Raw genomic sequence first — 27384 nt, 5'->3', positions numbered from 1 at the left:
CTACCACCATTCCTGTCCCATCCAGGCCATTCCTCATCACCCAGCAGATGGTAGCACAAATGTCACTTCCTAGGGAAGCCCTTCCCATCCTCCAACATGAGCACCATCTCCGGGCTTCAGTGTCCCAGCTCCTGGGCTACGATGATACGTTTCACAAGCAGCTCCACCCACCCTCGCCGGGAGATGCCTCATCTGCTCTGCCTGCCCCAACCTGGGCATTTAGCCAGTGCCAGGCACCAAGAGCCGCCCGCTAAGTCTCGTTAGATTCAGAACAAAAGCCAGCCACCCTCTGGAAGCTTTGTGGAGCTGTGGATCAGAGGCTGCACCAGCCATTTGAGGACACCGCACTCTCCTAGACTAGGTTTTCTCATCTATGCAAAAGGAACTGGTGAGCTCAGGGTTCCCGATTCCAAAAGGTGCCTACAATTGCTTCTTGACAGCAGAGCTGGGAAAACTAATACGGGGTTGCTAGGAACTCAGCCTCCCTGCGTCCTGCCCTGCGCCAGGTGTACTGGGCTGCTTTGGGGCAGAGTCCAACAGACAGCATCAACAGCAGCAGGTGGCTTTTACAAGGCCTCTGTGGTTGGCAGCTTCTTTCTGGGTGGCGGCACAGGCATTAATTGGAACCACAGATGGAGAGCCTCCTGAGGCCCTAGAAGCTCTGTAAGTGAACCCAGGCACCACACAACCCCACGCAGTCTCAGAATAGCTGTTCCGCCAATTCCTGGAATGTGGATCAGATATAATTTCTTCTCCAGCTGTTCCCACCGCCTCCCATGAAATCCAGACCCCTCTGCGCGGCTGAAGGCCCAGGTGGTTCTGCCCCATCTTACCCTGGACCACATCTCCTTCCTCTCTCATTGGCTTGCCTTCTGAACAGTCCAGATGTAAATCGCTCTGAAGGGTGTTACCTGTTCAATTTCCTTCACTTGCCGCTGCCTCTGAACCTTATTTACTGGAAAAATCTAACCTGAGATGAATATTTGTTCAGGAATGATCTGATAATTTTTTTAGTTTTTAAGACAGAGTCTTGCTGTGTCACCCAGGCTGGAGTGCAGTGGCATAATCTCGGCTCATTGCAACCTCTGCCTCCCAGGTTCAAGCAATTCTCCTGCCTCAGCCTCCTGAGTAGCTGGGATTGCAGGCGCCCACCACCGCACCTGGCTAATTTTTGTATTTTTAGCAGAGACGGAGTTTCACCATGTTGGCCAGGCTGGTCTCAAACTCCTGACCTCAGGTGATCCACCCGCCCCGCCGATCTCATGTTTTTTTGAGACAACTTGCTCTGTCACCAAGGCTGAAGTGCAGTGGCACAATGTCACCTCACTGCAACCTTCACCTCCCAGGCTCAAGTGACCCTTCCACCTCAGCCTCTCAAGTAGGTGGGACTACAGGTGCATGCCGCCACACCCAGCTAATTTTTATATTTTCGGTAGAGATCAGGTATTCCCATTTTGCTCAGGCTGGTCTCGAACTCCTGCGCCCAAGCGATCCTCCCGCCTCGGCCTCCCAAAGTGCTGAGATGACAGGCATAAGCCACCTCACCCGACCAAACTTCATGTAAATGAAATCTCAAAGTACCTACTCTTTTGCGTCTGGCTTCTTTTGATCACTGTAATTATCTGTGAGATAAATCCAAATTGTCGTGTATTAGCATTCCATTCCTTTTTACTACTCGGCCATAGATTGTATAATTATATCACAATTTATTTCTCCACAGTCCTGTTAACGGACATTTGAGCTGTTTCCAGTTTGGGCCGATTATGAATCAAGATGCTGAGAATATTCTAAGCACTGCCTTTGCTTTTTTTTTTTCCCCCATATACACTGAAGAATGAGACTGCCTGGTGAGAGGATAAATGTACGTTTAGCCAAAAGCCATTAAAAAATTTACTATCCTATAATCTTGACCCTTAAAAAGAGGATGTTTTCATGTATCCACCTCCCTTCCAGTCCTGCCCACACACATTACACATTTTATCTCAGTGATGACAGCGCACATACAACTTGGTCCTTTGCTGAAATCATTTCCTTTGTTGTTGAAAAATAAAATCCTTGGTGTTCCAACAGCTGTGTCTTCTAATTATCCCTGCTCAAAGCCACATTGTTCCACTGCGTACCCCTGCTCAAAGCCACATCGCTCCACGGTGTCCCCAAGGTCCTGCTATTGGCAGACATTTAAGTTGCCCTCAACATTGCATTTGGCCTGTTTTGGAGTCTTCTTTTTGAGTCTTTCAGGAAATTTTCCAGCTGGCGTATGAACATAGATAACATTTTTAGTAAATGCAAAAAAAAAAAAAAAAAGCTGGCACCAATTTCAAGGGGATATAATGAGACTCCGGGAACCGGACCTACTCTCTGATTCCATCACTGTTTGTTCTCATCAATCATTGGGCCACAGTGTAGTGGTGCGCAGGGGCCGGCTGACTGAACCAAGGCCCCCTGGATGCCACCTGAACAGCTGTGCAGCATGATTTGAAATATGCCATACCTCATGGTTTCTTACTCTTGTTTTGCTTTGCAGCTGGAATGCTCCCATCTAAACAACCCATCCCTACTGGCAACCGTGCTGCAGTTAATCTTTTAGGGGTAAGTAACGGCACAGTTTGGGAACTGGAGAGACTTGAGGTTGCACTCTCAGCTCTCCTACTTAGCAAGATGTTCCACCTGTCAATTGAAAACATGATCTATCCTGCGATATGCTAAGAAACCACATGTGTTTAAAGAACAAAGAACATATAACCGTTTCTGCAGAAGGGATGCAGCAGAGATGACTGACTGCCTACACAATTTCTCCTTCTTTCCCAACAGAAACTTCTTTATTTTTCTGAGAGAGCGTCTCGCTCTGTCACCCAGGCTGGAGTGCAGTGGCGCAATCTTGACTCACTGCAACCTCCGCCTCCCGGGTTCAAGCAATCTCCTGTCTCAGCCTTCCGAGTAGCTGGGATTACAGGCACATGCCATCACACCTGGCTAATTTTTGTATTTTTAGTAGAGACAGGGTTTCATCGTATTGGTCAGGCTGGTCTCAAACTCCTGACTTCAGGTGATCCACCCGCCTCAGCCTCCCAAAGGGCTAGAACTACAGGCGTGAGCCACCACGCCCAGGCCCAACAGAAACTTCTTGTTGGGAAGTGCTATGTGCCCAGCTGAAACATGACACTTCCCAGGGTCCCTTGTGAATACAGCTGGTCCCATGACTAAGTTCTGGACAATTAGATGTACAGGTGTCCCTCTGATCCAAGGTTTCGCTTTCCACGGCTATATGGTTTGGCTGTGTCCCCACCCACATCTCATCCTGAATTATAGTTCCGTTAATCCCCATGTGTCATCGGAGGGACCAGCTGGAGATAACTGAATCATAGGGGCAGTTTCCCCCAACCTGTTCGCATGATAGTGAGTTAGTTCTCACAAGATCTGATGGTTTTATAGGGGAGCTCCCTGACTTCGTGGCGCCCTCATTCTTCTTCCTGACGCCATGTGAAGGAGGACATGTTTGCTTCTCCTTCTGCCATGGCCTCCTCAGCCGTGCGGAACTGTGAGTCAATCGCATCTTTTTCCTCAATAAATTACCCAGTATTGAGTATTTCTTCACAGCAGCATGAGGATAAACTAATACACATGGTTTTGGTTATCCATGGTCAACTGCGATCGAAAAACAGTAAATGAAATGAAATAAATGAAAAATCTCAGAAATAAATAATGTGTAAGTTTTAAATTGTGCACCCTTCTGAGTAGTGTGATGAAATCTCCCCCAGTCCCATCTGGGGTGTGAATCATCCCTTTGTCCAGCGGATCCACGCTGCAGACCCTCCCTGCCAGTTTAGTCACTTAACAGCCATATCCGTTATCAGACTGACTGCCATGGTACTGTGAGGCTTATGTGTAAGTAACCCGAATTTACTCAATGATGCTCCTGGCTGGGCACAGTGGCTCATGCCTGTAATCCCAGCACTCTGGGAGGCTGAGGCGGGCGGATCACTTGGGGTCAGGAGTTTGAGACCAGCTTGGCCAACATGGTGAAACTCCGTCTCTACTAAAAATACAAAAACTAGCTGGGTGTGGCACATGCCTGTAATCCCAGCTACTTGGGAGGCTGAGGCAAGAGAATCGCTTGAACATGGGAGGCTGATGTTGCAGTGAGCCAAGATTCCACCACTGCACTCCAGCCTGGAAGACACAGCTAGACTCTGTCTCAAAAAATAATAATAATAATAATAAAAATAACGCCTCTAAAGTGCAGGAGTAGTGATACTGGCATATTGCTATAACTGTTCTATTTTATTATAAATCACTGCTATTAATCTCTTATTATGCCAAATTTATAAATGAAACTTTATCATAAGTATGTATGTACAGGAAAAAAAACAGTATATGTAGGATTCAATACCATCTGCGGTTTCAGGCATCCATTAGGAGGGGTCTTAGAATGTGTGCCTGCAGAGGAGAATGGCGTGAACCCGGGAGGCGGAGCTTGCAGTGAGCTGAGATCCGGCCACTGCACTCCAGCCTGGGCAACAGAGCGAGACTCCGTCTCAAAAAAAAAAAGAAAAAAAAAAAAAAGAATGTGTGCCTGCAGATAAGGGAGTAGTGCTGATTCAGCACCCAAATGCTCCCTTGCCCTACTTCCCTTCCTTGGTCTCACTGACTGAAATATAGATATAATGGCTGGAGCTCCAGCAGCAACCTTGGACCATGAGGCCAACTTAAGAATGAAAGGCTTGTATAAATATGGTAAGATTATTAAAGTATTTAAATAAAAGCAGGTATCTGGGATATTTAACTCATGAAGCTGCCATACCAGCCCTGAGCAGCCTACCTCTAAATTTCCATTATGACAGAGAAAAAGAAACATCTGTCTTATTTAAGCTGCTATTATTCATGTTTTTTCTTTAGTTCCTGTCTCCTGCAGGAGGCTTAGGAACTAAAGAATTTTATACTTGAAGAAATTTTAGGCTGGGCGCAGTGGCTCACACCTGTAATCCCAACACTTTGGGAGGTCGACGTGGGCAGATCACCTGAGGTCAGGAGTTTGAGACCAACCTGGCCAACATTGGTGAAACCCCGTCTCTACCAAAAATACAAAAATTAGCCGGCTGTGGTGGTGCGTGCCTGTTAACTTGGGAGGCTGAGGCAGGGGAATCACTTGAACTGGGAGATGGAGGTTGCAGTAAGCCAAGATTGCGCCACTGCACTCCAGCCTGGGCGACAGAGCGAGACTCTGTCTCAAAAAAAAAAAAAAAAAGAAATTTTAATAATGAAGTTGTCTTTATAGCAATAGGTTTTGTTTCCTTTTTGAACTGACAGGTGGAAAAATAAAACTTAGGAAAAAAGTGCATTTTGTTATTGTGAGCAAAAAAACAATTTACGTATTCGAAACTGACAAAAACAAATCTACATGCTTCAAAAGCACCACACTGGGGACATGGTGAGATAAAACGAGGCTTTAGGAAACACTGGTGTATAATGCACAGTAGGGCTTGTCCTGAACACTAAGACTTCACCCCTTACCTGGACGAAGAAGTAGATGAGGCCAAGGGGCGGGATGATGATCGCGGCGATGGGCGTGGCCAGCAGGATAACGATGCAGGCACCGATGACGTTGAACAGGGAGCCCATGAACATCTTGATGACCTCCGGGATCATGGAGTCCACCGTGTCCAGCTCCTTGGAGAAGCGGTTCACCAGGTTCCCACTGGGGGTCCGCTCAAAGAAGCTCATGGGTGACCGCAGGATGCTGTGCAGCAGGTCCACGTGCAGACAGCGGGAAGCCAAGATGCCCCCGATGGACACAGCCATGGAGTAACCAAACACGGCGATCCCTGCAGACACTTGGAGTTAAACTCCACAATGCGGAGGGGGAGCTGACCAGGCACTGCAGGGAGGAGTGGCCCTGCGGACGAGGCAGGCCTGGACTCCCAACTTCGAACAATGATAATAATGAGGAACCACACATGGGGTCTCACACCTGTAATCCCAGCACTTTGGGAGGCCAAGGCGGGTGGATCACTTGAGGTCAGGAGATCGAGACCAACCTGGCTGACACAGTGAAACCCCATCTCTACTAAAAATACAAAAATTAACCAGGCATGGTGGCAGGCGCCTAATCCCAGCTACTCGGGAGGATGAGGCAAGCGAATCGCTTGAATCCGGGAGGTGGAGGTTGCAGTGAGCTGAGACTGCGTCACTCCACTCCAACATGGGCGACACAGTGAGACTCCATTTCAAAAATAATAATAATAATAATAATAATAATGATGATGATAATGATGATGATGGTGGTGGCTATTATTCGGAGGGTACTTCCTATGTGCTAAGCACTGTGCTGGGTTTTACATGTAACTAATTTTTATGATGACTCCGAATAACTTCTATTACTACTCAATTTACAGATAAGAAAACTGAAGTCCAGATAAGTGAATGCCTTTGCCCTTAGTATACTGTGCCTATCAGAGGCAGAAATGGGATATTAATCCAGACAGCCTGCTCTTAATCCACACGCCATACTCCTCTAGACCAGGGGTCCCCAACCCCGGGGCCACAGAATGGCAGCAGTCCATGACCTGCCAGGAACCAGGCCCCACAGTAGGAAGTGAGCGGTGGGCAAGTGAGCTGATATCATCACCTCAGCTCTGTCTCCTGTGAGCTCAGCAGTGGCATTAGATCCTCCTAGTAGTGCAAACCCTACCGTGACCTGTGCATGCAAGGGACCTAGGTTGTGGGCTTCTTATGATAATCTAACTAATGCCTGATGATCTAAGGTGGAACAGCTTCATCCCGAAATCATTCCCCACCCTTTCCATGAAACCAGTCCCTAGTGCCAAAAAGGCTGGGGATCGCTGCTTTAGAACAGTGTTATCTAAGATGATTTTCTGAAATGATGGAAATGATGGCTACTGAGCACTTGAAACCTGTCTAGTCTCATCGAATAAATCTTTAATTTTATTTTTCTTTTGAGAGGGGGTCTCTCCCATCCTGTCACCCAGGGTGGAGTGCAGGGCTGTGATCATGGCTCACAGAAGCCTCGACCTCCTGGGCTCAAGCAATCCTCCCACCTCAGCCTCCTGAGTAGCAGGGATTACAGGCATGTGCCACCATGCCCAGCGAATTTTTGTACTTTTGTAGAGACAGGGTTTTGCCATGTTTCCCAGGTTGGTCTTGAACCCCTGGACTAAGCGATCCACCCGCCTTGGCCTTCCAAAGTGCTAGGATTACAGGCGTGAGCTATTGCCCCGGCCTTTATTTAATTTTAACAATTGAAATTAAAATAGCCACCTGTGTCTTGCAACTACTGCACCAGACAGCACAGCTCTGGAACAGACATTGTTGCTGTGTGAGTTCAGGTAATACCACACCCTCTCTGTTCTCTATCTTCCCTCAATTATAATTTGTAGGCCACAGTCCTTTCCGCTAATGGCAAGGAAAGGGGAGGGTAGGGATTGAGAGAGTCAAGGAATCCATGTGTGCTCTGCTATCAGCAGGTCTTCCCAAAGCCACCTCCTGGAGATCTTGAGACACTGGTGGTTCTCTCAAACAATGCACAGGAGGCCACTGCGCGTTCCAGAGCAGCAACTCCTAGGAACAGAGGCCTCTGTCTCGGCCTCTTTATAGGAAGACACCCAACAGGCAGGGGCTCAAGTGACAGGCTCTGAAGCCAATGCTGCCAAATCCCATCTCTGCCACTTACCAGCTATGGGACCTTCTATAGGTCGCTGAATCTCTCAGTTTCCTCATCTGTACAATGGGACAATGACGCTAACCTCAGAGCACTGTGAAATGTAAAGTCCCCACTTGGCAATGTGCCTGGCATACAGGAAGTGCTCAAATGTGTCAGGACTATCCATTTACTGTGAATGTATCATATGAACCATACATGTGTATTTGCAAACACAGCTCACATACTGCATAGCACAGTGGATAACAGCGTGAGCTCCTGAGCCAGACTGCCTTGTTCAATGCCAATACTGCCATGTATTAGCTGTGTGACTTTCAGCAACTCACTCAACCTCTCTGGGCCTCAATTTCTGTATCTCCAAAATGGCGGAAATATTAACTCCTACCTCACAGGACTGCTGCAGGGATAAAATAAGTTAAAACACGTGGAAGTGTTTAGAACACAGCCAAGCACCAAGTAAACGCTCCGTAAACGCCAGCTGTTATTATCAACGCTGCTGCACTTGAGGACTCCCATAGAACCACACAGACCGGTATAGAGCAGGGGATTTTGTTTGTTTTTTGAGACAGGGTCTTGCTCTGTCACCCAGGCTGGAGTGCAGTGGTGCAATCACAGGTCGAACTGTAGGCTCAAACTCCTGGGCTCAAGTAATCTTCTGACCTCAGCTGCCCAAGTAGCTGAGACTACAGGCACATACCACCACGTGCACCTGTAGTTTATTTTATTTACCTATTTTTTTACTTATCCATTTTTTCTAGAGATAGGGTCTCACTATGTTGCCCAGGCTGGTCTCAAACATCTGGCCTCAAGCGATCCTCCGACTTCAGCCTCCCAAAGCGTGGGATTACAGGTGTGAGTCACCATGCCTGGCCAACAGCAGGGTTTCTCAATCTTGTGACAACCAAAAGCATCTCCAGATATTGTCAAACATCCCTGGGGGACAACACTGCCCATAATTGGGAATTACTAGTATGAGCCAATTTCCACCCTCGTTCAGCAGGCAAAAGTCCACAAATCAGACCTCACAGAAGCTCTGTCACCCTTACAAAGCAAATAGGGTCACGGGGGTCCTTCCCAACCCACAGTGCTTCCAGTGGCCTCTGTTCTCAACTGTCCTCATCTGTAAAATGGGCACACTGGAGCACTCCTCCCATCTACCACCAAGGCCCATATGAACAAAGCACTCAAACACTGACTCTACAAATATCTGAGTGTCTACTGGCTGACAGCTACTGTTCCTCTGGGTTTGGCTTGGTTTGGGGTCCCACAAAACCCTGAGGACTCTAAGGATCCATTTCTGTAATTAGACAAAGTCACAACAGGGGCCCAAATCGGGCGGGGTGGGAGACAGTGGCACCCACCTTGCGAAATGCCCAGGGCTCCATAGACGCTCAGCCGGACCTTCGTGTGCTCCTGGGTCCCGTTGACTATGGGGTCATCAGTCCAGAGGCTGAGCCAATAGTTGGAAGCCAGCGCGGCCACATGGTTACATATGAAAAGGAAGATGCTCAGAAAGGAGATGAAGAGTCCGATGGCCTTCATGTAGTCCCAGTACACGGAAAGTTTGACCTGGAGACCATGGGAGATAAGGCAGCTTAGCACACGCATGCACCCCGCCCCAGCCCCACAAGCTCAGGGACTTCAGCAGCACTGCGCCACCCAGCTGCCTGTCTTGGCTCCTACCTAGAACACCCTCCCCTCTAGCTATTCGACAAAGTCAGCAGTAAACAAAGTCAAGGGCCAGCCACCGTGGCTCACACATGTAATCCCAACACTTTGGGAGGCTGAGGCGGGCAGATCAACTGAGGTAGAGAGTTCGAGACCAGTCTGGCCAATATGGCAAAACCCCGCCTCTACTGAAAATACAAAAAATTAGCCGGGTGTGGTGGTGGGCACCTGTCATCCCAGCTAATGGTGAGCCTGAGGCAGGAGAATTGCTTTAACCCAGGAGGCAGAGGTTGCAGCAGTGAGCCAAGATTGCCCCACTGCACTCCAGCCTGAGTGACCAAGTGAGACTCCAGCTCAAAAAGGAAAAAAAAAAACAGGGTCTCTGCCCTCATGCATGGAGCTTCCAGTCGCATGGTGAGATTGGCTCCCATCAAACCATCCCAGATAAATGCATCATCACAGAGAAGGGCCGTAAACGGCGCACAATTCCACGTGAGTATAAAAGTGGACATCCTGACCTAATGCCGTCTAGAGAGGTATTGGTGGAGGTTTCTTCAAGGAAGTGACATTGAAGAGTTAAACCAAGGCCAGGTGCAGTGGCTCATGCCTGTAATCCCAGCACTTCGGGAGGCCGAGGCAGGTGGATCACCTGAGATCAGCAATTTGAGACAAGCCTGGCCAACATGACGAAATCCCTTCCCTACTAAAATACAAAAACTAGCCGGGCCTGTTGGCAGGCACATGTAATCTCAGCTACTCGGGAGGCTGAGGCAGGAGAATCGCTTGAGCCTGGGAGGCGGAGGTTGCAGTGAGCCGAGATTGCGCCACTGCACTCCAGCCTGGGCAACACACAGAAACTCTATCTCTAAAAAATAAAAACAATAAAGGGTATTGGCTGGGCAGGGTGGCTCATTCCTATAATCCCAGCACTTTGGGAGGCTGAGGCCGGTGGATCACCTGAGGTCAGGAGTCCGAGACCAGCCTGGCCAACGTGACGAAACCTTGTCTCTGCATAAAACACAAAAACCAGTAGGACATGGGGCACGTGCCTGCAGTCCCAGCTACTCAGGAGGAGGCTAAGGCACAAGAGTCGTTTGAACATAGAGGCGGAGGCTGCAGTGAGCCAAAGTTGCGCCACTGCACACCAGCCTGGGTGACAGAGGGAGACACTGCCTCCAGGAAAAAAAAAAAAAGGAGTTAAACCATCTGAAAATGGAAAAAAGGTGGCAGAACCAGCACGTGCAAAAGCCCTGAGGTAGGAGGGAACACAGCGCAGCTGGGGAACTGAGAGAAGGCACTGGTGGCTGGAGCCAGATCACGGAGCAGCAACGAACGAGAGGTTGAAGAGATGGGTCGCAGTCAGACCACACATGGCATGGGAGACTCGGGTCAGGATTCCAACTTTTATGCCAAGACTGACAGAAAGCAGAAGCCACCAATGAGCTTTAAGCAATGTGTGACATGTTGCCTGGCAACCAAGGCCAAGTGTCACCTCCACACCCCAACTGGGCCAGCCTCCCCCAATTCCTTTCCCTCTGAGCACAGAACACCGTCTCACCCATCTTCCCAGTGTCCAGCTCGCTCCGGAGGCAAAGCTGCCAGTTTCTTTCCCTCCTGTATTCCCTGTGGCGCCCAGCATGGGTCTAAACAAATCAGTCTAGCCTCCTGACATGACAGACAGGGCACTCTGCTTTAGGCCGGCCCCTGCCTAAACCACCTGGCTTGGTTTCAAGAAATTCCAGCGATCTTTACCCGTGTCTGTGCTCACTGTCATTTCAAGCTTTTCATGCTGAATTTTGGGTCATAAAAATCATCTGGAAACTGGGCGTGGTGGCTCACACCTATAATGCCAGCACTTTGGGAGGCCAAGGCAGGAGAATCACTTGAGCCCAGGAGTTCGAGACCAGGCTGGGAAACACGGTAGGAGCCTGCCTCTACAAAAAAGTTTAAAATTAGCTAGGTGTGGTGGTCCACCCCATAGTCCCAGGTACTCAGGAAGCTGAGCCAGGAGGATCTCCTGAATCCAGAAGCTTCAGGCTGCAGTGAACACTGGTCACACCACTGCACTCCAGCCTGAGCGACACAGTGAGGCCCTGGCCCCCACCAGAAAAAAAACCAAGAATCATCTGACCCTACGGTCTAGCTGAAAGGTAACAGGTGAAAGATAACAGGTCTGGTGTGTACCTGATTGCTTCCTTTTGAGTTTTCAAGTTTCCATTCTGGAAAATGAAATATGTGGGTGAGGAGACAGGTCATAATTGAGAATGTGTTTACTTCACCACTTGGCTTCATCATATGCAGCCAAGCTGCTGCCGTCCCTGAAATTAGCCTACAGCGTTCGGGAACCTCTTTCTCATGAGCAATGGAATGTGGCGGGCTCGGGGGTCACAAATGACAAGTGTGCGGCCAGGTGGGGTGGCTCACATCTGTAATCCCAGTACTTTGGGAAGCAGGCAAGTCACTTGAGCCCAGGAGTTCAAGACCAGCCCGGGAAATAGGGTGAAACCTCATCTCTACAAAAAATAAAGAAAATTAGTCAAGCATGGTGGTGCACACATGTAGTCCCAGCTCCTCGGGAGGCTGAGGTGGGAGAATCACTTGAATCTGGGAGGTGGAGGCTGCGGTAAGCCATGATTGTGCCACTGCACTCCATCCTGGGTGACAGAGTCAGACCCTGTCTCAGAAAAAAAAAAGAAAACAAATTAAAAAAAAAAAAAAAAAAAAGGCCAGGCACCGTGTCTCACGCCTGTAATCCCAGCACCAGCATTTTGGGAGGCTGAGGCGGGCGGATCACGAGGTCAGAAGTTTGAGACCAGCCTGGCCAACATAGTGAAACCCCATCTCTACCAAAAATACAAAAATCAGCTGGGCATGGTGGCGCATGCCTGTAGTCCCAGTTACTAGGGAGGCTGAGGCAGGAGAATCACTTGAACCCGGGAGGCGGAGGTTGCAGTGAGCTCAGATTACGCCATGGCACTCCAGCGTCTCAAATAAAAAAAAAAAAAAAAGAAAGAAAGAAAGAAATGATGAGCATGTTGTGCCTGGCTCCACTCCTGGTCCAACTTTGACAAGTTATAAGCCCCCTGGCTTTGGTGTTCCTTGAATATAAAATCGGAGTTAAGTGAGGATTAAATGGGCCTGGCATCTCTGGCCTTCCTTCCCATGTCCTATGATTTGGGGTAATTTCTTTGGCTTCCTGGAGGGTCACTAAGGGTAAGGCAGGAGAGGACACCACAGTCACCTCTGCCCCTTGTTATGGTCCCGACTGTGATGACAAGTTAAGAAGCCAGGAACAGACAGTCCTGGGAAGTTCTGGACACATCCGGGCGGATCTAAGAAAAGGTGCCCCAACCTCACTCCCCCGCTACCACCTTTCATGGGATTTTTTGTTTTTCTTTATCTGCATGCTTATTTTTTACCTACTTTAAAAATTCAATTCCCTTTTTAAAAAAAAAAAAAAAAAACATAACCACATGTATTTTTAAAAATAAACTTTGGATCACCACCACAAATGGAGAATTATTAACATTTGCCCAAAAGAGACGATCTTGAAAAACAATAAAACAGGAGCTCAAAACCCGGTCTCCTTGTTACGAAGAGAGGCTAGTGGTTGTTAGGTACTGAAGGCAGGGTAGGACTCAATTGAGACTTTCTCAGGGACGTAATCATTAGGACCAAATGGGAAATAAAAAATAAGCAGGGCGCAGTGCTCACGCCTCTAATCCCAGCACTTGGGGAGGCCAAGGTGGGTGGATCACCTGAGGTCAGGAGTTCAAGGCCAGCTGGACCAACATGGTGAAACCCTAAAAACACAAAAATTAGCTGGGAAAGGTAGCAAGTGTTTGTAATCCCAGCTACTCAGGAGGCTGAGGCAGGAAAATTGCTTGAACCCAGGAGGCAGAGGTTGTAGTGAGCCGAGATCGCACCACTGCACTCCAGCCATGGCGACAGAGTGAGACTCTGTTTCAGGAAAAAAAAAAAAAAAAAGAAAAGGAAAAAAAAAGAAATGTAACAAACATTCATCTGTCATTTAATGTGTCTGTGCACAACCGGAAACCATCTCATGCACAACTGAACCCCACATTGCAGGAAGCCCTGATTTAAAGCATCCGGCTTGCCTCTAGCTAACGAGACCCCGTGAGCTGCTCAGGCAGTCAGTAGAGCAGAGACTACAAGCACCAACGCTGGAGTCTGCCAGGGTTCAAATCCTGGTTCTGCCGCTGACCAGCAGTGACCTTGGGGCAGTCACTTAGCCTCTCCCGCCTCAGTTTCTGGCGCTGTCAACAGTACCTTCAGAGGTGTGTTGTGATGGACACGTGAGTTCACACAGACAAGGCACTTTGCACAGTGCCAGTGCACAGCGGGCGCTCTGTCAACTCCAGCCACCATCATCATTTAAGGAGCGAATCTCACCTGCCCTGTCTGCGCCTTGTCAGCCTCCATTAGCTTCCACGTCTCCTCCTTCTTGGCCCCATCTTTCTGCAGTTCTGCGGTGCTGTTGTGTTGCCTGCTGACGTCCCCGCTGTAGGAGGAGGAGCTGCTGAGCTGTCTGGAGAAGCAAAGCACAGGGGTGTCAACGGCACGGATGCCTTGGGCAGGGTTGGAGGGCTCCCTGCTGGGGCTGCTATTGTGGGTCTGAACCATGGCATAAGAGACGGAGTGTTTCCACACGCACACGTGTAAACATATATATGAACACGTGCACATGTGCATCACACCCCACCATGTCGTTCCCCAGGGTTCCAGGTCCCCAGAGAAAGGCAGTGTCTCAGGCAGGAATGAGACCTGTGGGAAACTGTGATGATCTCTGGGAGGCTGCAGAAAACCCATGACCACTGATAGGCAAAAAGTGCGTGCTTGCCTTTTTTTTTTTTTTTTTTTTTAGATCAATTCTAATTGATCTCAAAACAAACAAACAAACAAACCGCCAATAAAAGATAAAACAGGGCGCATCACAGATCATTTTTCAAACATGAAAAAGATTCAAAATGTAACACATGATGAAAAACACAGAGAAAAGTACCCAGCGAGTTCAATTTTCTAGTTTTACAAATGTGGCGGGGGTTGGGGAAGGAACTTGCCCTGGCTGCTCCTTCACAGAAGCGTGTTACTCAGAAAGTACTATTCGGCCAGGTGCAGTGGCTTCCACCTGTAATCCCTGCACTTTGGGAGGCCAAGGTGGGTGGATCACTTGAGGCCAGGAGTTCAAGACTAGCCTGGCCAAAATGGTGAAACCCCATCTCTACTAAAAATACAAAAATTAGCCGGGCATGGTGGCGCGTGCCCGTAGTCCCAGCTACTCGGGACACTGAGGCAGGAGAATCGCTTGAATCTCAGAGACAGAAGTTGCAGTGAGCCATGATTGCGCCACTGCACTCCAGCCTCAGCGACAGAGTAAGACCCTGCCTCAAATTAAAAAAAAAAAAAAAAAAAAAAAAAAAAGCACTTTTTGCACATCAGTGGTCATCAGCTTTATGCAGATCCCCAGAGATGATCACAGATTGCACTGCCGCCAATTTAGTGTTCAGTGGCTGAGACTGCGCCAGTGCACACTGTACTCTAGCCTGGGTGACAGAGGGAGACTCCATGTCAAAAAAAAAAAAAAGAAAGAAAGAAAGAAATTATGGAGGCCATGCAAAACACAGCTGTGGCTCATTGCCGTAGAAATTTCTATACCTTTCTCTACCTACTTATCTCCTGCACAAGATTACAAGCTACCTGAGGTCAGGAGCCCCATGTGAGTCATCCCTGCACCCCCAGAACTGTGTTCCCTGAAAATACTTCCTGCAGACTGAATAAACCTCCAGCACCTCCCCTCTTTGAACTAGGGCCTGGGGGTGCGTAACCTTTCCGTACCCACAAGATCTGTGCAACGGTCTTTGGTTAAGGCCAAGTGAGGAGGAAGTGGCCCTCAAATCCAAAAGCAAGAGTGAGTTTTCAGGGAGCAGAGGGAAGAATCAGAACCAACTCTGGATGGAATCTAGAATTCAGATGGGGAGCTGGGGCTTCCTGCTTCATGACGTAGGACTTCACAAGTCACACACCTTGGACAGAAAATCTTATACCCTTCTACACTCATGCACTGTCTGGAGCCTCCCACTACAATTTAGGCTGTGTAAGATGATAACAATGGCAAAAGTGACATCTACCAAGTGTTTGTCTGTTCCAGGCACAGTGCGAGGCTGCATCGTCTTTGCTCTCTCCTGATCCCTATAGCAACTGCAGGTCCCCGATCCTTTCTCAAATCTCTGGGGTCAGGTATGTTTAAGCTCTGACTTTGTCAAGTTTTGTTGTTGCTGTTATTTTGCTGTTTTCTGGGTTTTGTTTGTTTTTGTTTTTTGAGACGGAGTCTCGCTCTGTCACCCAGGCTGCAGTGCTATGGTGCGATCTCGGCTCACTGCAACCTCCACCTCCCGGGTTCAAGTGATTCTCATGCCTCAGCCTCCCGAGTAGCTGGGACTACAGGCATGCACCACCATGCCTGACTAATTTTTTTATCTTTGGTAGACACAGGGTTTCATCATGCTGGCCAAGCTGGTCTTGGACTCCTGTCCTCAGGTGATCCGCCCACCTCGGACTCCTGACCTCAGGTGATCCGCCCACCTCAGTCTCCCAAAATACTGGGATTATAGGCGTAAGCCACCATGCCTGGCCAACTTAGCCAATTTTTAAAAACTAGTATGGTTAACATACTGCATATGGTATAAATCCCCGAGGATCTAAGGAAACCCTCTATAATCAAACACAAACATACTTCCTTTTTTGTAGAGATGGGGTCTTGCTGTATTGCCCAGTGTGGTCTCAAACTCCTGGCGTCAAGCGATCATTCTGCCTCAACCTCCCAAAATGCTGAGATTACAAGCATAAGCCACCATACCTGGCCTTGAGACAGTTTTAAATCGAATGCTGCTTCATAAAGCCTGAACCTTCCAGGCCCCACCAAGGGATCTGAGCAAAGACTCACGCCATGTAGGGAACATGAGTGTCAGAAGTGGGGACAGATGGTTAAATCATGAGGACTGTGCGTGTCGTGCCACCTGGCAAGAAGAGTGTCACATTCCTTCTTTGGGCCTCTGTGCTCTGAAAAGCAAGGTCTTTAGAGGATTTGGGAGGGGAGGCAGAAAGACCAGGACTTCCAGGACCCCAGGGGGCCGAGGCCTTTCTTCTGTCCCTCCACTTGTCCTCCCACTGACAGGGCAGGGTCCTCGGGTTGGGGCCACCCTCCCCGCTCTTACCTCTGCAGTTGCTTCCCTGCACTGTCTGTCACCAGCATGCCATTCTCCATTTGCTTTGCTTCCTTCCCTGGACCGCTGATGCCCGTGACCCCTGGCAGAAGAGAGACAAAGGGGGCAAGTGGGGTTACATAAGCCAGATGCTAAAACCAAGGGCAAGAAACACCAGCCACTACAGGGAGGAGACAGCAGAGCACCTGGCCGCCAGGACGATCGGAAATAGGAGACCTGCTCTGCAGAGGCCACGGACAGGCTGTCTGGTTGTGGGGCAGGTGGTATTTGGGGTTCAGTCCCTTGGGGCAGAGACAGTGCTTCGCAACTGTGCAAAGGGCTCCATCCACTGAGGGAACTGGGCCTGAGCCAGCATCCTGTGACAGCAGCAATGGGTAAAACGCAGCCCAGAAAACAGTAGCTCTGCTGTGTTAAACTCACTTCCTAGGACCAGGATGCAAGGAACCACACCAGGGAAAGGGCATAGCCCCCTGATTCCCAAGCACTACAAGAAGAGGTGATACTCAAAATAGATAACCAATTTGACAAGGGCATCAGCCAACAGGCAGAGGCCCAGAGACCCCTGTAGTGCCAGAAGTTAACCCTTCAGTTCCCAGACCACACAGAGGTCCCAAGAGTTCAGGGTAAAAGGTACCTGGGGCAGTGGCTGTCTCCACAGTAATAAGAAAGTATTTCAACATTTGAACAACTGGGGAACCGAGTTCTGTCAACAACCAGGTGAGCTTCAAAGTGGACCCTTCCCTGGTTGAGTCTTCAGATGAGACCCCAGCCCTGGCAGATGCCTTGGTTGCAGACTTAAGGAAGGACACTGATAAGGACACCAAGGGACACGGCAGCTGGATATCTGCCCTGATCCCAGTAAGAATTCACCTGGCATCAATAATAATCACCGGAACATCAACAATGACAATGACAGCCAACATTTATCAAGTGCGCTCGGGCATCGTGCTGTGTCAAAACAGATCATATCTCTTTCCCGGTTCACAATAACTCAGTGAGGATGATGACTACTGCCCCCACTCTGCACTGACTGCCTCATTCTTTGGTGCCAGGAGAGAAAGCAGCACAATGTAAGGCATGAGAGGGCTGACCCCAGAAGAGGTGGGAGAGGACCCAAGACAAAAGACACAAAAGGGATAGATATGCAGCCAGCAGCATGGTCAGGGTGACCCTGGGAACATGCTAGGGTGACCCTGGGAACATACTCGGGTGACACAAATAAAAACAGAGCTAAAAAATGCAAAGTCTCGCAGAAACAGCCACGCCTGGAGACACAGACACGCCTGGAAGGGAAGAGGGGGCTGCAGAGATCATTCCTGGACTCAGGGAGGCGCTCCATGCCAGGGATTCTCAGTCTTGGTTGTAAATGAGTCAAAGGGGGCTTTATGAATGAACAGGTGGCGGTCGGGCATGGTGGCTCACACCTGTAAACCCCAGCACTTTCGAGGCCGAGGTGGGCGGATCACTTGAGGCCAGGAGTTCGAGACCAGCCTGGCCAACATGGAAAAACCCCAACTCTATTCTAAAAACACAAAAATTAGCTGTGTGTTGGTGGTGCGCACCTGTAATCCCAGCTACTCGGGAGGCTGAGGCACTAGAATTGCTTGAACCCAGGAGGCAGAGGTTGCAGTGAGCTGAGATCGTGCCACTGCATTCCAGCCTGGGTGACAGAGCAAGACTCTGTCTCAAAAAAAAATAAAATAAAATAAAACAAAAATTAAAAAAGAAACCTAAGAAACATTAATAAAAGAAAAAAAATTAAAATTAAAAAATAGGCAGGTGCCCTCGTGTCTAGCCCGGTCCCTGCGGTGACTCTGAATTAGAGCACGCTCCATCAACTGTGATGTGTGGGAAGTGCTCTCTCATTTCCTGGCTGTGCGCCTTGGGGAAATGATAAACTTCTCTGAGCCTCATCTTCCACATCTGCAAAACAGGAACAGCAGCAGACCCAACCCTCATTCGTGAAAGGATGAAACGAGATCGCACGCAGGGCCTGGCATGGCGAGTGTTCAGTGATGGCAGCCCCTTAAACACGTTCTCCAGAGAACTACAGGCATAGCCAGGAACTGAGAACCTCTGCTTTAAACATTCCCTTTAATGTCAGCATCTGTTTTGTTTTGTCTAAACTAACTAAACACTAAATTAAGAAAACAAACAAACAAAGCGCAAATAGCCACATCACCCAGGAAGGAAGAGTGACACCAAGCAGGACTTCCCAGGCAGCCAGTTCTCACACACATGCGTAACACTGGGAACCGGCCACGCTCTTAACCATCTTTCTTTGTGCAGGAGTGAGAATGTTCCAGAACACTCCCAGGGACCTCCATCCGGAGGTTGCATGCCGCAGAGAGCCCCCTCCTCCTACCAGCAGCCTCAGGCCGCCCTCCTGTAAGCCTCAGCCTTCACTTCTCCTGTTCCTCACTGACCACCAGGGTCAGTTGCGAGCTTCTGCAAGAATGCAGTGCTCGCTAAGGATGCAGTGGCCTGCTATGGCAGTCTCACCCTCTCAACCCACCAATTACCCTACAGGTTGAACTGGGCAGCTGGAAAATTCCACTCTGCATGGGGGAGGACCGAGCGCCTAAGAGGAGGAATCTGAACATCGGTTAGTCCACCATCCTGTCAGCCTTTGTTTTCTTTTTCTTGTCTTGAGACAAGGTCTTCTCTGTCGCCCAGGCTGGAGTGCAGAGGTGCGATCTTGGCTCACTGCAACCTCTGCCTCTTGGGTTCAATTGATCCTACCACCTCAGTCTCCCAGGAAGGTGGGATTACAGGCACGTACCACTGCGTCCGGCTAATTCTTTTGTATTTCTAGTAGAGACGGGGTTTCACCATGTTGGCCAGGCTGGTCTCAAACTCCTGACCTCAGGTGATCCAACCACCTTGGCCTTCCAGACTGCTGGGATTACAGGTGTGAGCCACTGCTCCTGGCCCCCTGTTGGCCTTTTGAAGGAATCAGCTCTCCCTCTTCCTACAGCCTTGGTGGGCCTGTCAATCAGGGTGCCTCAGATTCCCCCAGCCAAGGTGGACAGTGTCCGAGATTGCCCCATGAAAGCCCCTCTCCCAGGACTTGAACCCTCATCAGTGGTCTACAAGGACCAAAGACAGTTCATCTGTCCTAAAAGAGTCTGTCTGGTCCCGGAGTCCCCATTTCCTGAGTTCTACTGGCTCGGTTCTGCCTTTGATTCATGAGTTACCCGGTATCCTTCCAGGAAACAGTCTTTTTGTTTAAGGTGGCCAGATTCAGCTTCTGTTGCTTTTAAAAAAAAAAAGCCCTTGGCTGGGACCCTTAGCCACACACTGCCGAAGGCAGGAGGGACGGGTCCACTCTGGCCACTGGAATTCCTCTAGGTGACACCCCTCCTCAGGGCCCTCCACCACCACCTGCTGCAGCTCCCCACAGGCGCGGATCACCCTGCATCGTCTGGGCCCATGTGTGTCTTGACTGTGCCCCAGGATGCGTGGGTGGCAGCTCACAATCAAACTGTTGCCATTTATTGTCTATCCACTGTGTGCCAGGCACTCCATAAGCACGGTCCCCTCGAGGCGTGCTGGCCATGGTAACGTGACACATGAAACAGTAAAGCTTAGTCAAGGTCACCAGCGACGATAAAGGGATCTGGGGACTCAGGCCGTATCCCCCAGTGCCAGCCTCAAAGCCAGACACACAGGAAGTACCCAGTGAATGTGTGCTAAGTGAACCAATGAACAACCGGGGGAGTGAAAACCCAGACATCTGGCCACACCTCCCCAGACATGCAGCGACGGTCTCGGCCCGTCTCTGGCCTCATTCGATGAGCAGAGTCAACTCCACCCCAGGCAGTACTGACCTGCTTCCTCCTCGTCCATCACTTTGCTGCCTGGGAATTCCGAAGACCCAAGATGTTGTTAAGAAGCAAAGCAAAACTCCCACCCTAAGCCCCTAACTAACTAAATAAGTGAAGGGGCTGTCTTTTCTAAAAGGGGAGGGGCAAGAATGGCTGAAGGGTCTGCTCCATTTGTGCCTCAGTTTCCCCAACCCACACATGCTGGGTGGATCTGGGACAAGCACACTGCCGAAGACCAACCCCTTTCTCCAAAGTCATAACTGTGTTGGGTTTTTGTTCGTTGGAGACGGAGTTTCACTCTTTAGCCCAGGCTGGAGTGAAGTGGCGTGATCTTGGCTCACTGTAACCTCTGCTGCCCAGGTTCAAGCAGTTCTCTAGCCTCAGCCTCCCAAGCAGCTGGGATACAGGTGCCCGCCACCACACCTGGCTAATTTTTGTATTTTTAGTAGAGACGGGACTTTGCCATGTTGGCCAGGCTGTTCTCAAACTCCTGACCTCAGCTGATAGACCTGCCTTGGCCTCCCAAAGTTCTAGGAATACAGGCATGAGTCACAAAGTCATAACTGTGTTTAACCATAAATAGAGCTAAACAAATAATGCAGACCAACCTTCAGTCTTCACACCTGTTTTTACAGCAGGAGAGGGAAAGAAAGTATTAAGAGTAGGCAGGCCAGGCAATGACATTGGGAGGTAGCATGGGACCATTACTCCCACCAATAAATGGTTCATTTAGCACACATTTACTGGGTACTTACTGTCTGCCCTCAACCCCTTTGAGGACAGACATTGCTTATGACAAGGGCTGGCCCCACACAGAGCCAGATGCACATGTACCCAAGAGGAGAAGAGCAGCTGACTTAGCCCAGATATCAACCTGGACCCTCCCAGGCTGCGATGGGGGCTTCCTCTCTGGGATTTCCCAGGCCCTCAAGCACTCCTCCATCACTGCATTTAGCACTGTGATACCCTTATTGTTTGGTGTCTGTCTCTCCCATCAGACTGTGAGCTCTCAAGGGCATGAAGTGGGTCTTATCCATCGCTGTATTACCAGCACCTGGCACAGCAGGTGGCCAAGTGCAGTTACACAGGATGCACACTGCACAACTCAAGGTGGGGGGCACCATTCCACACAGAGGCTCACGTACCAGGTGGCCTTGTGGCACACAGCAGGCACTCTGTACACACCCAGCAGACAGATGGACAGACCGACAATTGTATGGCCAACTCAAGAAGCAGAGCTGACTTTCCATTGCCAGAGGGGCCCCTCTCACAGCCAGGACTGAGAAAGCTGGTTTCTAAAGCAGACCTGAGAGGGGTCTACTCCTATTTTCTCCTAGTCTGAGGTATTTATGCTGCTGCGTAAACATCCAAAGCCCTCTGGCCTACCCATTGCTTACGCAGGACGTGCCTTGAACAGCCAGGGTGCGATTCATCCACTCAATTATTTAACACATTTATCGAGTGTCTGTCTATGTGTCAGGCTCTTTTCTTAGTCCTGGGGATAGAGAGACAACCAAAAACCCCTCAGAGCAGCCAGGTGCGATGGCTCATGCCTGCAATCCCAGCCCTCTGGGAGGTTGAGGTGGTTGGATCACTTGAGGTTCAGAGTTCGAGACCAGCCTGGCCAACATGGCAAAACACCATCTCTACTAAAAATACAAAAATTAGCCGGACGTGGTGGCGCACATTACTACTCCCAAGTAATCCCAGCTACCTGGGAGGCTGAGGCAGGAGAATCACTTGAACCAGGGGAAGTGGAGGTTGCAGTGAGCCGAGATCGCACCGCTGCATTTCAGCCCGGGTGACAGAGCAAGACTCCCAAAACAAAACAAAACAAAACAAACTCCTGAGATCTTAAATTCCAAAGGAAGAGATCAACAATAAACGAACAAGTAGATCCATAATTTACTCCAGGCAGCAATAAGTGCCACAAAGAAATCAAAGCAGGGAAGAAGAGGGAAATGAAGGCTGGGGGCCAGGGAGGAGAATGCTACAAAGTAGTAAGAATTCTTTTTTTTTTTTTTTTTTAAAGCAAACACACGAAACTTTTAATTCAATGACTGTCACTGAGTTCGTGCAACCAGCAGGTGTTGGTTTTCGGATGCTGTCAAGCCAGGTGCTGTTTCTACCCTTGACCCACGTTAAGTCCTGCCTGTATTCTGCTGCCAGCCGTCTCACTGTTTATTCTACCAACACTGCCTTTACTCAAGAAGGTTCTGGAACTCTGCTTGGGCGAGGTCCAGCAGGCCAGCCTCCCCGGAGGGAAGAATTTGACTCACAGCTTTACAGTCAACGCCTCATTTTTGACCAAAAACGGCATTCACTGACTGTCTCACCAACCTCCTCCCCTAGCCTCGGCACAGAAAGCTCTTCATCCTCAAAAGAGGAAGAAATCCGGCCTCTGAGGACAGCCAGAAGGAATGTGGGGTCTGTACGATGAACTCTCTTGGCAGCTGCTCTGTGCTGACAACCAATTTCTGTAACTTGGGGAGGTGCCTACGGCCCACTGTTAAGAAATCAAAGGTGGCAGGAGATGAGAAAACCCGACGAAATGCTCTCAATCTTGTCAAGGGAAAAGGTCTAAGAAGGAAGGACAGGTGGAAAAGATGCCAAAGCTAACAGCAGCTCCCTTTCTGGGTGGTGAGGGTGGAAGGATGTTCTTTTTTGGGACTTTTTTTTTTTTTGAGACAGAGTCTCACTCTGTTACCCAGGCTAGAGTGCAGTGGCACAATCTTGGCTCACTGTAACTTCTGCCTCCCGGGTTCAAGCAATTCTCCTGACTCAGCCTCCTGAGCAGCCGGGATTATAGGCGCCCGCCACCACGCCCAGCTAATATTTTTGGTTTTTGGTTTTTTTGAGACGAAGTCACCCAGTCTGGAGTGCAGTGACGTGATCTCGGGTCACTGCAAGCTCCGCCCCTCAGGTTCACGCCACCCTCCTGCCTCAGCCTCCCGACCTTTTTGTATTTTTAGTAGAGACGGGGTTTCACTATGTTGGCCAGGCTGGTCTCGAACTCCGGACCTCAGGTGATCCACCTACCCCGGCCTCCCAAAGTCCTGGCATTAAAGATATGAGCCACCATGACCAGCATTTTCCTGATTCTTTGTACTCTTCTGTAGTTTACAAATGTCTATGATGAGCACACATTGCTTCTATAATCAATAAGGAAAACTCAATAAATACTTAAGAGGGAAAAATATTTGCCATGAGGTTAACAGATGGTTCAAGCAAGGTGTTGAAAAATGGCCACATGCCAGGTGCCGTGACTCATGCTTATAATTCCAGCATGGTGGGAGGATCGCTTGAGCCCAGGAGTTCGAGACCAGCCTGGGCAACAAAGTGATATCCCATTTCTACAAAAAATAAAAATAAAAATAAATAGATAAAAAATTTTAAAAGAGAAAAATGGCCATATTGTTGGAATAAAGGTCCTTCTCCCAAGAGAACGAGGGAAGAAGTCAGCAGTGTGAAGTCGGAGCATACAGGGCTTCTTCCTCTCGGTGCTCTGGATGTCCTGGCCAGGGGATTCTCTGTCATGGGGGGCAGGGTAAGGGGGAATTAGTCTTGAGTGTCATAGGATGTTTAGGGACATCGCTGGCCTCTATCCTGGTTGCCTGCCAGGGGCAAACCTCACTACAGTTGTGACATCCAAAAACGTCTCCAAACACTGCCAATTGTCCTCAGGGTTGGGGGCACGGTGGGGGCAATTTGCCCCCCATGGAAAACCACTGCTCTAGGTATTAGGTTCCTAAGAAAGAAATCAGAGTCACAAAGATGAGTTTTACCTTCCAGCTATGAAGGTTAATGAGCCGTTTTTTTTTTTGTTTTTTTTTTTTTTTGAGATGGAGTCTCGCTGTGTCGCCCAGGCTGGAGTGCAGTGGCCAGATCTCAGGCCGGGCGCGGTGGCTCAAGCCTGTAATCCCAGCACTTTGGGAGGCCGAGACGGGCGGATCACGAGGTCAGGAGTTTGAGCCGTTTTTTTAAATCCCTTAAAATTTTTTTCCCTTAAGTGGCTAGAGGTAATCTGTGAAAATAGTTCACTATTCACTCGATCCAAAAAACCCCACAGAACCATGCAAATTAAGAGGTTCAAATCTTTGTGTTCACTTTAAAAACAATTGTGAGACTGGACATGGTGGCTCATGCCTGTAATCCCAACATTTTGGGAGGCTGAGGCAGGAGGATCCCTTCAGGCCAGGAGTTGGAGACCAGCCTGGCCAACATAGTGAAACCCTGTCTCCAGTAAAAACACAAAAATTAACCAGGCATGGTGGCATATGCCTGTAATTCCAGCTACTTGAGAAGCTGAGGCACAAGAATTTCTTGAACCCAGGAGGCGGAGGTTGCAGTTAGCCAAGATCATGCCAGTACACTCCAGCCTGGGCAACAGAGTGAGACTCTGTCTCAAAAAACAAACAAACAAACAAACAAAAACTCCTGAAACTGCCCAGGCTATCAAGGGCATGCATATACAAAAAGCCATGAAATATCAGAAAGATGCCACTTTACAGAAACAACGTGTACCATTTTGACGTTACAATGGTGGAGGTGGCAGGTGTGCCCAGGCCAAGGAGTGGGGCTGGCCACAAGGCTGGTGGCCCAAAAAGAGTGCTGAATTTTTGCTGCACATGCTTAAAAATACAGTCACACTGAATTTAAGGGTTGAGATGCAGATTCTCTGGTCTTTCAGCATAACCAACTGAACAAAGCACCTAAGATGCGCCGCCGGACCTACAGAGCTCAGCGTCGGTTGGATTCACCCATACATGAGCTCACCCTGCCACATTCAGATGATGCTGCCTGAAAGGGAACAAATTGTTCCTAAACCAGAAGGGGAGGCTGCACGGAAGAAAAATATATCCCAGAAGAAATGGAAGAAATAAAAGCTTATGGCATGGGAATAAATAAGTAATAAAAGGAATGCCATTAAAAAGTTAAAAAAAAAAAAAAGGAGCGAGCGAGCGAGAAACAGTAAAAAAGATGTATCTTAGAAAACAGTAAACTGAGTATCCCAGGAGAGAGGTCGGTATCGCCCCAGTCACAAGCCTCGGTCCTGTCCATCCCCCCTCAAGGACCCTCCCAAACCAAATACCAACACTCACCCCCGCTTCAGACTGGGTGTTCTAAAAAAAGAGCTGATTAACCCAAAAAGGAAAAGTTCTCCTTTAGGAAGAGCCAAAAATGTGGTTTAAACAAACCCAAGGTCACTCGCTGGCGCTTCAAGTTGGCTAAGGCTCCCTGATGTCAAGACTTTACGGCCAGGGCCCCTCTGGAGCAATGGAAAAGGGTGGGTGGTGGGGGAGAGGGGTGCCCCAGTTTGATGTAAGACCCACTGCCAAGGACTTCTACGTATCCTCAAAGGTAGGAGGTGGGGAGGTCAAACTGGGGAAATGAGGTCAAACGAGGTGCCAGGGTGGTGGGTGGCATTTGCGTCGCCAAATTAAGTGCTGATGTGCACAAAAAATCGTAACGCCACTGGCAGCCTCCCATGTTCTGTATACACTGCTTGGATACTCTAGCAGCTGGGAAAGGAAGTGGGGGCCGGAAACTATCTGGGGCCAACAGAGTTTAAGGACATTTTTTGCTCACCTGGATGGAAGGGTAGAGAGAGAGATCTCACATTGGGCAAAAGATTCAGCTAAACACACACATTTTCAATTAGAAAGCACAAAGGGTATTTTCACCTAAAAGTAGCCTGCCAAGCAGGTCAGTGAAAAAGTCACCAAGAAGTTGCCACAACCCATTGCTCCGGCTAAGAGATAGATGAAGAGGGATTCTGCAGCAAGAAGAAACAGGCTAGACTCAAGACACAACTTCCCAACCACAAGGGAATGAACATGCAAAAATTCATTCTAATCAGACAATTTAAAAGCTGAAGGGAATGTCAGCTATCACACACTGGCAAGAAACAAAAATCCAACTTTTTTTTTTTTGAGCCATGGTCTTGCTCTGTCACCTAGGCCCGACGGAGTGCAGTGGCATGATCTTGGCTCACAGCAGCCTCCAACACCCAGGCTCAAGCCGTTCCCTGACCTCAGCCTCCCGAATAGCCGGGACTACAGGTGTGCACCACCACCCCAGCTAATTTTTGTATTTTTAGTAGAGATGAGGTTTTACCATGTTGGCCAGGCTGATCTTGAACTCCTGACCTCAAGTGATCCATCCGCCTTGGCCTCCCAAAGTGCTGGGATTACAGGCACAAGCCACCACGCCTGGCCACCAACTTTTCCTTTAAAATCACCAGGGCTCATGACAGCAGTATTCACAAGGGTCAGGAAATGGAAGTAACCCGAATGTCCATCAACCAGTGAACAGATCAACACAGTGTGTGGTCTATCTGCACAATGGCATATTATTCTGCAATAAAAGGATATGAAGCTACAACTCAGTTGAACCTTGAAAACATCACGCTAAGTGTAAAAGCCGCCAGTCACAACATTCCACCTATTGTGATGCCATTTATATGAAATGTCCAGAATAAGCAAATCTAGAGACAGAAAGTAGATTAGTGGTTGCATAGGGCTTGGGGGATGCTGGGGAAAATAGGGAGTCATGGCTGATGGATTGGGGTTTCTTTTGGGGGTAATTTAAAAAAAGTTCTAACCTTGATTGTGGTGATGGTTGAATTGTGTGATTTAACTGGGTTAACTGTATGTTGTGTGAATTTTTGTTTTGTTTTGCTTTTTGGTTTTTTGTTTTTGGTTTTGTTTTTGTTTTTGAGACTAAGTCTTGCTCTGTCACCCAGGCTGGAGTGTAGTGCTATGATCTTGGCTCACTGCAACCTCCGCCTCCCAGGTTCAAGCTATTCTCCTGCCTCAGCCTCCCTAGTAGCTGGGCCTATAGGCGTGCACTACCATGCCAAGCTAATTTTTGTATTTTTAGTAGAGATAGGGTTTCTCCATGCTGGCCAGGCTGGTCTCGAACTCCTGACCTCAGGTGATCCACCTGCGTCGGCCTCCTAAAGTGCTGG

The 27384-nt window shown here is 49.0% G+C and overlaps 1 protein-coding gene and 1 long non-coding RNA gene across 3 annotated transcripts in view; one reads left to right on the top strand and one right to left on the bottom strand.

Moving 5' to 3' along the window:
- The window catches only part of LOC105467719 (ATP binding cassette subfamily C member 1 (ABCC1 blood group)), a 195150-nt gene that overhangs the window by 23502 nt on the left and 144264 nt on the right, over window positions 1–27384 (bottom strand). For both annotated transcript variants that reach the window (XM_071084179.1, XM_071084180.1), the window contains exons 20-23: window positions 16579–16669; window positions 13757–13892; window positions 9037–9244; window positions 5512–5822 (exon numbers count right to left, since the gene is read on the bottom strand). In XM_071084179.1, the coding sequence (XP_070940280.1) occupies window positions 5512–5822; window positions 9037–9244; window positions 13757–13892; window positions 16579–16669 (746 nt within the window). The remainder of the gene's footprint in view (window positions 1–5511; window positions 5823–9036; window positions 9245–13756; window positions 13893–16578; window positions 16670–27384) is intronic.
- LOC139359838 (uncharacterized) lies at window positions 318–3476 on the top strand. The gene is made up of 3 exons (XR_011616329.1): window positions 318–388; window positions 2525–2589; window positions 3433–3476. It is a non-coding gene; the product is annotated as an uncharacterized lncRNA (long non-coding RNA).

Source organism: Macaca nemestrina, chromosome 18 (genome assembly GCF_043159975.1).
Source record: "Macaca nemestrina isolate mMacNem1 chromosome 18, mMacNem.hap1, whole genome shotgun sequence".
NCBI classification, from domain to species: Eukaryota; Metazoa; Chordata; class Mammalia; order Primates; family Cercopithecidae; genus Macaca; species Macaca nemestrina.
The sequence above is the reverse complement of the archived record's forward strand: the minus strand, read 5'-3'. Positions and strand labels throughout refer to the sequence as shown.